This window comes from Megascapheus bottae, chromosome 4, assembly GCF_031878675.1.
Source record: "Megascapheus bottae isolate mThoBot1 chromosome 4, mThoBot2.hap1, whole genome shotgun sequence".
Lineage (NCBI taxonomy): Eukaryota > Metazoa > Chordata > Mammalia > Rodentia > Geomyidae > Megascapheus > Megascapheus bottae.
In genome coordinates, this window is record NC_143512.1 from 76516517 (window position 1) to 76530313 (window position 13797).

The window sequence follows — 13797 nt, forward strand, 5'->3', positions numbered from 1 at the left end:
CTTCCTGTGCTTCTAGGTGCTTCTCACTCAGGAAAAGTATAAAATGGAAGTTGACCAGTTAGACTTGACTTTACTAGAGTATCTTTAAAAAATTTTTATAAAAATTATCTAAGTAGTTATACTAAGTGGGTTCAATTCAACATAGCAGTTTGTGAGTACAGTGCATCTTGATCGTCACCCCTCTCTTCCTTCCTTCTTTCCATATCTTCCAACTGCACCATTCCCTAATTGCATGCTTCCATTTTCCCTTATGTGCCTTGACTAACAGAACAATATGTGCCACCATTCCAATCTGCACTCATCTCTTCCCTCTCCCCTTAATTTCAAAACATGTCTGACAAAATATTTTTTCAGCTTCCTGGTACTCATTTTGTGAAACTGTAGATTAGTTGTTTCCAGGAGCTACACCATTGGAATCCTCTTCTGTGTATGACATACTGTAGTCAGGTTTGTTTTTTTTTGCAGCCCTGGGCTTGGGCTCAGGGCCTGAGCACTGTCCTTGGTCTTTCTCAAGGCTAGAACTCTACTGCTTGAGCCACAACACCACTCCTGGCTTTTTTCTGTGTGTATGGTACCGAGGAATTGAACCTGGGTATTCATGCATGCTAGGCAAGCACTTTACCACTAGGCCAAATTCCTGGCCCCTATAGTCAGTTTTTTTTATATATATATATATGCACATGGCCTTGTATATGTTTTCATATATCTTTATAATTTGGACCTAACTTCGACATATGAGAGTATGTACTTTTTGGCTTGTTTTATTAAAGAATTTATTAACATTGATTTTTACATCATATTTCAAATGATATATGGAACCAATAAGTATTCTAGAAGGGAATCTCCATATATAATCACTGGCACTTAGATTTTAGAGCATAATTAAAATTAGGCTGAGGATTTGTATATCATAGATACATATTAATCTATGTAATAAAACATTATGTCTGTAGAATCATAAATTTTTATGTCTATGTAGTTGTGTTCATATTTCCAGTACCATGTCCATAACTTTGGGTACACAAATATTGAGTCCTTGCTCTTGTACTATTTGGATCTAATAGTGCTTTTTGGTTTTTGAGCCTGAATTGTATCCCCTTAACATATTTTTCCAAGTCCATCTGAATATATATTATTACTCTTCTTTCTTATGAATTAGTAAAATTCCATTGTGTGTGCATGTATGTATGTGTATCATATTTTGCTTGATCCATTTATCCCTTGAAGTAAATCTGGGCTGTTTCCCTAACTTGACTGTGGTGAATAGCACATCAGTGCACATAAGTGTTCAGGTGCCTTCACTGTATCCTGACTTGTAATCTTTTGTATAAATGCCACAGAGTGGCATTTCTGGATGGTAGGGTAGTTCTGTTTATAGAGTTTTAGAGAAATCACCAGACTGCCTTCCATAGTGGTTGTACTCTAGTTTACATTCCCACCACATCCCTGTCAACATTTGTTTATAACCTTATCTAGTTTAAATAACCAAAGTACAGAATATAAGCAGGAAGTGAAATAATGATTATTGATTGTCTCTCTGTGGTTATTATTTCTTATCTGTATGTGTGCTTTTGAGTTGCTGATGTAGCAAACAAAGAGGCATCAAAAAGTGAGTTTGGTAAGCAGTACTCCTTGCAGGGGAGAAGGGAGGAGAAGGTCTCCCCAGCACCTCACCGTCCTGTGCTGTCTGATTTCCCTGCTGTGGCTCAGCAGTTTATTGACACGTAGAGCGGGAGTGGCAGTCACTAAGTTCTGCTGCACCCCTAACAGAAATGAGCCATCTGAGAACACTGGTGGCAGGGAGTCCAGATGACTCTGGTCCTAGAGGAGCATGAGGGACAGGTGGAGATGGAGGATCAAGGAGATGTGCAGGTGGATCTCTCAATAGCATGATTCACTTCTGTCAGGATCTTTCCTATCTAGTTTACTTGTCCTGAATTTCATTTTACCTGGGAATGCTCATCTTTAAATTTAAAATGTCCATGGAAATGAAGCATTGCTGTTTCTAAGAACTCCTTAGATCATACATAAAACACCATGATTGTTTTCATGGTAACTGGAAATATATGGAATAGCAAACCCTTTTGATTGTTTACCAGGCAATTTCTTGTTAGTCTTCATGTTTGTCAGGAAATACAGGAAATGTTCCCTAACTCACAAGGCAGTGTTAAGTTTTATCATTTTGTTTTTCTATAGATGTCATCACTGGGAGAAATGGCTTCTTTTGGAATTTTCCCCAACTCTTATAGAGTCAGCCCAGGCTCGTGCTCCCAGAGTAAAGATCTACAGGTTCCTGACAGAACTTGGGGAATGTACACTTCTGCCTTCCTCCCCTTACAATTTGTCTCCCCCTGTAACCCCCCAAGGAAATCCCAGCTCGACTTCCTGCATGCTGCTGTTGGGTAATACACTGTGTGATGCTACATTAATCCAGACACTGTTCCTAGGTAGCGGGTTTCCAGATCTGCTTTTGGTAGGGGCCCATGGCAGATGCAGCCAGCACCAGGACATCCCAAGGAGACTTGCTTTGCTCTGTGGCTGGTCAGGGTGCAGTCCCTTGGTCCCTTTCCTGTGATTCTCTTCCTTCAAACACCTCTGCCGATGGCTCGTAGCCACTGATGAACATGAAGAGAAAGCACAGACTTCCTCTTCAAGATTAAACAGCTCAGCATCCTGCTGTCTCCTTGGGTGATGGCCAACCCAGTTTAGTCCTACTTATATTTAACCCCTTCTTTTTGATCTCAAACACTGACAACAAATTCTCCAAACAGACAAAATTTCAACTGGTCTTCTTAAAAAAGAACTTTAGAAACACTAAGTAATTCAGTCTCTTAGATTGTATATAATTGGGCCCAGTGAAATGGATGTAATCTCCAAAGAACAAAATTAGTAACTATATTGTTAATTACTTTTTTTCCCCCTGGTGCTAGTATTGTGGCTTGAACATAAGGTTTGGGTGCTGTTTCTTAGCTTTTTTTGTTCATGGGTGAGTCACACCTTCACATTTGGCTTTTTGCTTGTTAATTGGTGGCAAGAGACTTATGAACTTTACTGCTCAGACTAGCTTCAAAATACAATCCTCAGTCTCCAGATCTCAGCCTCATGAGTAGTAAATTCGATTCTTTTGTACTCTAAGAAACCCCCCCCCTTTTTTTTTCTTTTCATGTTGTCACAGCTTTCATTTAGCCAGGCCAAAGACAAAGCAGAGAATTGGGAAAGAACATGTGCTTCAGAGTCTAGTTGCCATAAATCCTGAATTATAACGAATTGTAAATTGCAGATCCTAAATAAGCTAGCATTTTCCCTCAAAGTAACTTACTCTTTGTCTTGAGGAATGTTTCTGTGTGTCCCTGATAGCATCAGTCCTTCAGGGGTAGGGAAGAAATATGCCTAGCCTCTCCCACGTGTTTAAGTGCATCCTTGTCCTGTGTTAGTGGTGGTATCCACCCTGTTTGTGCCCAGGTGGAAGTCCAGTTCTTACAAGTTAACGCAGTGAAAATGCTGAAAACGACTTTCACTAGGGTCTAGCTCTCAGGAAGTCAAAACAAGAATACTAGTCAGGCATTGGTAGCTCATACCTGTCACTCAGGCTACTTAGGGGGCTCAAGTCTGAGCATCACGGCTCGGAGCCAGCCAGGGAACTCACATCTCCAATTAACTACCAAAGACACTAGAGCTGTGGCTCAAGTGGTAGAGTGTCAGCCTGAGTGAGAAAGCTGAGGTATAGTGCCAGGCCATGAGTTCAAGCCCCAATTCGTTCACAAAAAGTAAACAAAACTAATACTACATGTAATGTGGTGGGCCACAGGGCATCCCTCTGTATTTAGGAATGACACCGGTGGATTGAAGAGTTGGTGACATTCCCCTGGTGAGTGTTTAGTTTGAGACAAAAATGGGAAAAGAGACAATCTCACAAAGCAAGCGTCAGACCTGGTATGAAAAAGAGTACCAAACAGGACTTAAGGGTTGCCTAGGAAAGGTGAGGCCCCACTTCTCCAGGCAGACACTGCAGACACTGGCGCCTGCCTGGCCCTGGTCTTGAGGGGAGGGTAGTGCTGGGTTTCTAATTGGTCTGAGAAAATGAAAACTTCAAGTTGAGTGCTATATAATGTTTTAATCTTGTGTTTGCTTACCTAATCCTCCAGTTGACACATCTTATTTGCTTGGTCATAGCTCAAATTCTGTGAAGGTTTGTGGAAAGAAAAGATAGCCCTGTTCTCCTATCGTTTCTCTGTCTCTGTGTATTCACTCACAGAGGAACAGATTTAGTATCTACAGATTTAAAAAAGTTTAACACGTTACACTAAGAAATGTTAAGAGCTGGAATCAGATATTGTCTGACCTTTCTAAGAAAAATTCGACAGGTCTTAGCATGAAGAGATGCTTCCATCTGTGGACAGCATGCGACCCTTAGTCACTCGCTGAGAATGGAAGGGCTCCATGCCAAAGCGTATTTATAGTCGTGATGGCAGCGCCAGCTGTTGGTCATGGTTGCTAGGTGACAAGTTAGAACAATTTTTATTTTTTTGGTACGGGTCCTAGAACTTCAGCTCAGGGCTTCCCATTCTTGCCAAGGCTGGAACTCTACTCCTGTTTTTTGCTGGTAATTGTAGCTAAGAGCTTCATGGACTTTTCTCCAGTAGATCTAATTAAATTCTGTTTTTTTCCAAAAAAATTATTTATTTATTTATTTATTTATTTATTTATTTATTTATGTGTACGTGGTACTGAGGAATTGAACCTGGGTCTTCATGCATGCTAGGCAAGCACTCTACCACTGGACTAAACTCCTGGCCCTTTAAATGCTGTTTTGTGTGTATGTGTGTGTGCACGTGGGCATTTGTGTGAGGGAGGGCTGTGGGGGGGGTGTCAGATCATTGAGGGTCATGTGTAAAATCACTTGCTGGTTGGTAGTCATGCTTTAGTTATCACTAAGTCTTTAGAGCCAGTAATGATCACAGATAACTTGCTATTGGTGCCGATTTATTGAAATGTACAGAGGCAAAATGACAGACACAAAGGACACTGCTGTTCCTATACCAAGATCCATTTGAGCATCGCTTTTCCTAGTGCTCAACCACTGTGAGTGAAGGAGCGCTCCCAGGCCAATCACATGTCCTCTCTGAATGGCATCTATTTTTAATGTGCTGCATTTCCTAGTCTCACACTACCCCCTACTGGACACTGCATGCCAAAACGACGTTCTGTCTGCATGGACAATATTTAGATACAGCTTTTGCTAACTCTAGTTTTAAAGGGGAAAAAAGATACATGACAACTCATGTATCATTCATATCTAAGTTTGATTGAGTTATTTGAGATCCTAACAAAGCCTGCCTCTGTTTCCCTGATTTGATTAAATTCAAATCACTTGGGCCTATTGGAAGCCTACTTTTGAAGACTTGTGATCCAAGACCAGAGCATATTTTGTTTGCTCTTAATATCTGATGTTTAACACAAATCTGTTTGAGAACTCTACCAGTGTCTGTGGATTTTGAGTCTTGTCCAGTCTAGTGAAGCAGGAACAGGAATTGTCAGTGGCACACAACACAGCTTCCTCTCATCCTTTCTAACGGCTTTTTTTTTTCTTTTTTTTTTTGCCAGTCCTGAGCTTGAGCTCAGGGCCTGAGCACTTCCTTGGACTTTCTCAAGGCTAGAGCTCTACCACTTGAGCCTTTTTTCTATGTATATGATACCGAAAAATTGAACCCAGGTCTTGGTGCACGCTAGGCAAGCACTCTACCACTAGGCCAAACTCCCGGCCCCTCCAATGACTCGTTTATGGCCTCAGTTCCTTATACACATTTGCTCTAGTCTTTAATTTAGGACTCCAAGCACACCCCACAAATGCGTAATGTTTTCTCCCCCCTCCCTCTCTTGCCAATCCTGGGGCTTGAACTTGGAGCCTGGATGCTGTCCCTGAGTCTCCTTGTACTCAAGGCTAGTGCTCTATCACTCGAGCCACAGCACCATTTTGGATTTTTCTGGGTAGTTGAATGGAGATGAAAGTCTCAGACTTTTCTGCTTGGACTAGCTTCACACAGTGACCCTCAGCTCTCATTATCTTAAGTAGATAAGATTACAAGCGTTGAGTACCAGTGCCGGCTAGTACTCTCTCTCCTACCCTCCATGCACTCTCTCTAAGGTAGCACTCTATTTCCCCACACTCTAGTATGCAGCACAGGCAGTTTATATCCTCAACTCAGGAGCCAGCATGGTAGCTCTGAGGCCTGAAAACACTCCAAGAAAGGAAGCAGGGCAATCCTGACTCCCTCCTTGAATTCCTATTGGTTGTGGCACCATTCACCCTTGCTTAAAGATCAAGGTTTTAAAAATCATGATCATAGTTTTCACATATTTTGTTTTTTTATGGTTTGGTTATTTCAGATGGAAAGGTAAATCAGGCCCCTGCCATACTCTCTTGCCAAGAAGCAGAAATCTCCCTCTTCTTTACTCATGAAATAGGAATCCTGTGATAGCCTTCTCTCAGATTTCTTTCTTCCTTTTTTTCCCCTTGTGCCAGTCCTAGGGTTTGAACTCAGGGCTTAACAGTTTCACTTGGCTTTTTTGCTCAAGGCTTGTGCTCTATCACTTCAGTCACACCTCCATTTAGGGCTTTTGGTGGTAGATTTGTCTTCCTGAGCTGACTTTGAACTGGGATCCTCTCATCTCAGCCTCCTGAGCAGCTAGAATTACAGGCATAAGCAATTGGCACCTGACTCCCTCGTGTGCCTGATAGTGGCTTGAGCTAAGCACGGATGCCTCAGTCGTCAAGGTCTCTTGTGAGCCAGGAGACTTCTGAACTTCTCCCTGGCATGTCCATTAGAGTCTCATTGCATCCCCAGCTTTCAAGACTCCACTGAAGGCTCACTTTTGAGTCCCGCCTCAGGTGCTTACGTAGCTGTATTCTAACGTGGACATGGAGGCAGAGGGAAGAGAACTGATTGGAAGTTCTCCCTGAGAGCCAGTGCTGCTTCCTGTAGATGGTGGGGCCTTTCTCACTGCTTCATATTCCCCTCCAGCTGTCCAGAAGGGACTGTCTCTTGGCATACAGTTCTTTGGTAAATAATTACCTATCTTGACTACAGAATGTCCTTTCTCAAAAGCACCTGACTGTTTTTAGGAGGGAAAGTAACCAAGTGGCACTGGAGCTTGTTTGGGAAGCATTTGTACCTGTGGATTCCAGGTCAGAGGCCATGTGGAAGCTGCCTGGCTTTGCAGGGCTCTGAGACTCAGTGACTTCTCCCTGGGGGCTGTTTGCGCTGAATGCACAGAGATTATGGCAGCTGTGGAAAGGTGGATGTGTGGGTCACCAGCACTGCCTGGAGAGCCCAGCAGGGTCACTAGCTAGCAACGATGGTAGAGAGAATGCAGGATGAACTGAGGGGCCTTATTTCCCTCTGAATTCTGAAACTGTACATTCTTTCTGGAAGTAGGAAGGAAATCTCAGGAATAAAGCCATTGATAACATTTTTCCCCCTTATAGATGATCTTTAGTCATAGATTCTTTTGATTAAGAACTGATTAAAATGCCAGGCACTGGTGGCTCACACCTAGCTACTCAAGAGGCTGAGATCTGAGGATCTCAGTTCAGAGCCAGCCCAGGCAAGAAAATCTGTGAGACTCTTACCTCCATTGAACCACCAGAAAATTGGAAGTGGAGCTATAGCTCAAAGTGGTAGAGCGCTATCCTTGAGCAAAAGCGTTCAGGGGCAATGTCCAGGTCCTGAGTTCAAGCTAAAAAGACAAAAGAGTTCAAGCAAAAAGACAAAAGAACTGGTTAAAACTGTTTTGACAGCCAAGGTGTGTACCCCTTGTGAAAGAAGACATTCTTTGTATGTTCATTGGGCCTTATGTTCTATACAACTCTTTGTGCCAAGGATGTTGGGAAGACAGCCACACACCATGGAAAAGATCTGTTTCCCAAACCTTGTCCAGTATTCACAGATTATCTTTTCTCTGGTTCTATGTTTCCTAAACAAGGCTGTCTAGGAAAACCTAGAGTTTCATTATGGAGCAACTTTGTGCACACGTCACCTGTATTAAACATCCACCAAACACCAACAGGGGTCTGAGTTTCCGCTGAGTTTTTAGATTCTGCACATGACATGTTCTGTGTTCCTGGTTCCTGGAAAGGGCTGGTCTCACATGATACCACGATGGCACTCATTAATCACAGCTCATCCTTCCCCATTCCATCAAGGGGCAGGAAGGACACAAAGTGTTCCTTGTTCTAAATGACAATATGGTCTTTTTTTTTTTTTTTTTTGCCAGTCCTGGGGCTTGAACTCAGGGTCTGGGCACTGTCCTTGGACATTTTTTGCTCAAGGCTAGTGCTCTGCCACATAAGCCACAGTGCCATTTCTGGCTTTTTCTGCATATGTCATACCGAGGAATCAAACCCAGGGCTTTGTGCATGCCAGGCGAGCACTCTAACACGAGGCCACACTCCTGGCCCAATTTGGTGTCTATAAAGAGTACCACTGAATATATTCATCTGATGAAGAAAAGGCTCATGGTTGAAAGTGAATAGAACTGTACTGGAAATTGGGAATGATGGTCCTGAGTACTGAATCTGTCCCAAACTACCTGACAAAACTAGGATGGGTTTCATGATCCTGACCTATATAAAAACAGACAGTGAAAAGTAAGCACTAATGATGATACAGAAGACAGGTGTCAGAGATTCTTGAGTCAGGTATCTTACTGGTTCAACTCTGAATCCACAGAGCTTTTATATAGTAAGCCCAACAGTATAGGATGAAATTTGAATGATTTTTCTAAGGTTCAATTACATACTTTTCTTTCTTTTTCTCTCTTTAGCTGGGAAGTTATCAATTCCAAACCAGATGAAAGACCCAGACTCAGCCACTGTATTGCAGAATCATGGATGAATTTCAGCCTATTTCTTCAAGAAATGTCTGTTTTTAAACAGCAGAGCCCTGGCAAGGTATGTTTTCTAGTGAAGGAATGTGTGTTCAACTGCAGAGTGTACTTGAGAACAAATGAACTAACCTTGTTTGGCTTGGAAAGGTTCCCCAATTCTGAATGTACTTAGACATATATGCAATGAAAATTGCTACCAACAAGGACCATAACAAGTGAGTAGTTTTTGGCCTCATGTTTGGGGATTATATTTGGTTTTAGATTTTATACACACTCAGCTCATTAATTAGAATGAATGATGGTTAGTCTTATCAGCCAGACTAAAGAGGAAGAAAAATGTTTGATAAAAATGTGAGTTATTGTATATAGTTAGTTCTGAAGTTAGAGGGAGGTGAAATAAGTCTGTAGTCCTCTGAGGCTGCTTTCAGAGGTGACAGTCTCATTTTTTGGTCTAAAAAATGGAGATTCTGGCATGGTTTATTTTAGAAAATTCACCATGTATAGTGGCATACACATTTAGTTCCAGCTCTCAGAAAGCCGAGGCAGGAGCATTGTGAATTTGAGACTAGCCAGGACCACATGTGCAAGACTGTGTCCCCAAACAAAAACAATTCAATTGTTGGCAAAACATTGACATCAATTCTACATTGCAGAGCCCCTCCCTACTCTCCTTTCCAAATAGCTAAGCCCACCACTCAAGGTCACTTGATAGCTTTCAAGTCCCTGTGGTGGTAGAGGGAGGGGGAGAGAGATTTTCAGTGCCTCTGCCTCTTTTTACTTGTGATTAAATGTATTTTGAGAAGAGTTTAAACTTGACATTTCTTCATTGATTAATGTGTTCCAGATACATTAGCTGAAGATGAAACTAGCGAATCTAGATGGTCATAAAAAATCCTTTGCAAAATGAAATTCTGGTTATAGTCCTGCTTTTATGAACTACTCATTCAAACTATTCTTTTGATTTCTATGGCTTTTTCCTCTGTTTTCATTTTAGTGCTGAGATTCCAAATGCCTTATTATTTCTGTAAGCTCATTTATTTGCCTTTAAAGAATTAATGTATTACCACCATGCCAAAATCTGAAAGCCAGCCTGAAACATAGCCTCCTGGCTCTTCCTCTGAATCAGTTATGGATCAGAGATATGAACTCTTTCCTCTCTGCCTTTGTGAAGTCTCCATTTAAAGGTGAAGAAAGAACAGGAGGGCGAGACTAGGATGTGAGATCACGTGAAGACTCCTCTGGGAGGCTCTTCTGTGTTGATCTTTCACATGGAAACCAAGACACTTATTTTTGTAGGCTGTCTAAAATTTCATTGTTTTGCCAGGTGTGGGACTTGACTCAGGACACAAGCAGTGTCCTTGGACACACTTTGCTTGAGGCTCGTGCTCTCTTCAGGCTTCTTTCTGTATATGTGGTACTGAGGAATCGAACCCAGTGCTTTGTGCATGCTGTGAGCACTCCACCATTAGGCTATGCTCCCAGCCCTGTTTTACCCTGAGCTCTTCAGCTCAAGGCTATTGTCCTACCTCTTGGGCCACAGTGCCATTTCTGCTTTTCTTGAAGTTAGAGATGAGAGTCTCTTGGTCTTCAGTGCCCAGGCTAACTTTGAACCATAATCCTTAGATGTCAGCCTCCTGAGTAGCTAGGACTACAGGCATGAGCCATGGCGCCAGGCTTTAAAATCCCCCCCCCCTTTATTTTTTTGCCAGTTGTGGTGCTTGAACTCAGGGCCTGAGCACTGTCCTTGGGCTTTCTCAAGGCTAGAGCTCTAACACTTGAGCCATAATACCACTTCTAGCCTTTTCTATGGATGTGGTACTGAGGAATTGAACCCGGGTCTTCGTGCATGCTAGGCAAGTACTCTACCACTAGGCCAAGCTCCTGGCCCTGTTTTAAATTTAAAACAACCAAGGGATTAAAAAAAAAACTAGACAGAAGAAAAATAATCACACATCACTAGAGTTTTATTTCTTTTGCCTTGATTTCTGGGTGACCCAGAAGTGGCTAGACATAGTGAGAAAGGAGGATGATAGTGTCCCCAGACTTATGCAAGCACCATACCAGCTGTGCACATTATGTGTATAGAGGCATTGCGGCTTCTAACTGTAACATGCTTTGCCATGCTTATGAATTTTAGTGGGCTTACCTGGGTGGTTCAGAATTTCAGATTAAATGATCAGCTGCATTGCAATGATGAGAGCAGAAGTGTCTTGTCTTCTGCCTGACAATAAAAGTCACAGGCATGCATACTGGAAGTCATTATTCTCAGTGCCAGAAATGAGCTTTCCTGCCCTGTAAATGATTATTACTAAGTGTTCATGTGAATTAACACATTAGAACACATTAAGAAATATCTTGAGTGCAAAGAGTGCTGCCTGAAAGAATGATCACAGGTAACAAAGTAATCCAGTCTGAGTAAATGTGCTGTCTCAGCTGTTCTCATGTGCATAATTAACTGTTCCATGTCATTTCTGTTACTCGCAGTTTTGTCTCCTGGTCTGCAGTGTGTGCACATTTTTTACCATCTTGGGAAGTTACATTCCTGGAGTTATACTCAGCTATCTATTGTGTAAGTATCAAAGGGCATTTTTTGCTCACTTGGATGATGCACGTAGGATCATAAGACCTTCCTTAGTGTGGAGAGACGTGAGTTTCTATGTTATAAAATAATTTTGTCATTCTTTAACATCTGGATGCACAAAATTTCTTTCCTAGAGACACCTTTATATTTTGAAATTATAAAAATGGTTGCAAAAAGAAGGATAAGTAAATTCATTGTGTTAAATTATGCGAATAAAAATTTAAATAGCTGGGCCCTGGTGACTCATGCCTCTAATCCCACCTACTCAGGAGGCTGAGATCTGATGATCGCAGTTCAAAGCCAGCCCCGACAAAAAAGTCCTTGAGAACTTCAATTAACCACTCAAGAAATGGTAGTGTAAAGTGATTGTCTTGAGCTCCCAGGCCCCAAGTTCAAGCCCCACAACTGGCAAACAAAGCAAAGCAAAACAAAACAAAAATATAATCAAACTACATGTTTCACTGTCCACAAATACACCAGTACTTTTTTTCTTTTAGACATGTTCTGTGTTTCTAAGAGAAGAAAACCACAATAGTATATCACCTCACTCCTACCATTATGGCTAAAATTACAAATAATGATCCTACTGAGCACTAGGAAGAATATGGAGCCAGTGAAATTCTTTCCTAATGTTGATGCGTAAGGTACCAAATGAATGTCATCTAGGATCACAGAATGGCGGGTTTTAGTTTTACTTTTGTAGGTTGTAGGGCTTGAACTCAGGGCCTTGGTGCTGTCCTTGAACTCTTTTGCTCAGGGCTAGTGCTCTGCCACTTTGAGCCATAATTCCACTTCTGGTTTTCTGGAAGTTAATTGGAATAAAGAATCTCATGAACTTTCCTGCCTGAGGTGGCTTTGAACTGTGAAGATCTCAGCCTCCTGCGTAGCTAGGATTATGGCTAGTGAGTTACTGGCACCTGACTCAGAATGACAGTTTTTATTATATGTCTAGCCATCCCACAGCTGAATATTTTTTTTTTGCCAGTCCTGGGCTTGGGCTCAGGGCCTGAGCACTGTCCTTGGACTTTCTCAAGGTTAGAGCTCTACCACTTGAGCCTCAGCACCACTTCCAGCTTTTTTTTTTCTATGTATGTGGTACCGAGGAATCGAACCCGGGTCTTCGTGCATGCTAGGCAAGCACTCTACCATTAGGCCAAACTCCCGGCCCCCCACAGCTAAATATTTATATAAGACAAATGGAAGCAGACTTTCGCATCAAATTCTTTAGCTATAAATGTTTCCAGCAGATTTTCCCATGGCCCAAAGTAAAATGCAACCCACATGATTTTAACTAATGAATAAATTAACTGTGATGTATCTGTATAATGGTTACTACAAAAATTGATAATGCAACATTATGGATAACTGTTAAAATAACTAGTCTGTGGGAGAGAAGCTAGATAAAAGAATCTATGCTCTAGCAGTCTATATCTATATCTATCTATATTACTATTATTATATATCTATATTACTAGAAAAGTCAAAGTAATCTCTAATGACAAAGCTTGTCAGTTATTGGCTGGGGATGAATTTGGTGGAGGCAGTGAGAGTCAAGTTTAATAATGTGAGGGCACTTTTGGAGATATGAAATTTGTTTGCTATCTCAAATGTAGTGGTAGTTTCTCGTAGTATACATAAGTCAAGATATAGCAAGATGTGCACTTTATGTGTTACCTGACATTTATAGCTCAGAAATTCTACCAAGATGTATAGATTTTCTCATATTCCTGAAAAACTGTGATGATCTAGCATTATAAACTTGATGGGGCAGATAAGTTCTCCTTAGCTAACCTTCATGTTTTCCTATTTTTTTCCACACTGGCTTTTCAGATTCACATTTTGCCTCAAACTTGAATTTGCAACTCCAATATTAAAAGATAATAGGACACACTTCTAACAATAATAAAGGAACAAATACTAGAGAATACAATATAGCTGGGAGGCATTCTTCATTTTTTTTTTGTTCTTCTAATGTGTAACATAAATGCTTGGAGCTCAAATCAAGCTTCCTGATAGAGCTCGTGTACAGTATTGGCTTGTGAGGGAGGGGATCAAGCTCAGTAGTAGAAGACTTGCTCAGCATGTACAGGGCCCTGGGTACTAGACCCAGAATTGCTAAGGAGAAACACAAGGTATAGCTTCCAGATCTGTACTGTCTAAAAGACGGGGAAGAGGAAAGTGCTGAGAAAGGAAAATTATGAGCAGAAATTTTCAGGTGGTTTGCATTTACTCCAAGCAATAATATTATTCCAGTATTAGTGATGAGAGGCTGATAGTTATTCCCCACAGTAAAATGACATTGAATAAACAGACTTGAGATTTTAATTCAG

At 41.4% G+C, this 13797-nt stretch overlaps 1 protein-coding gene across 3 annotated transcripts in view; it reads left to right on the plus strand.

Annotated features, from left to right (window-relative positions):
- The window catches only part of Retreg1 (reticulophagy regulator 1), a 100169-nt gene that overhangs the window by 82030 nt on the left and 4342 nt on the right, over positions 1 to 13797 (plus strand). For 2 of the 3 annotated variants that reach the window (XM_090332107.1, XM_090332109.1), the window contains 2 exons: positions 8824 to 8950; positions 11371 to 11455. In XM_090332107.1, the coding sequence (XP_090188233.1) occupies positions 8824 to 8950; positions 11371 to 11455 (212 nt within the window). Of the gene's footprint in view, positions 1 to 2304; positions 2403 to 8823; positions 8951 to 11370; positions 11456 to 13797 lie in introns of those variants that run through there. The other variant, XM_090332108.1, reaches the window with a different exon arrangement.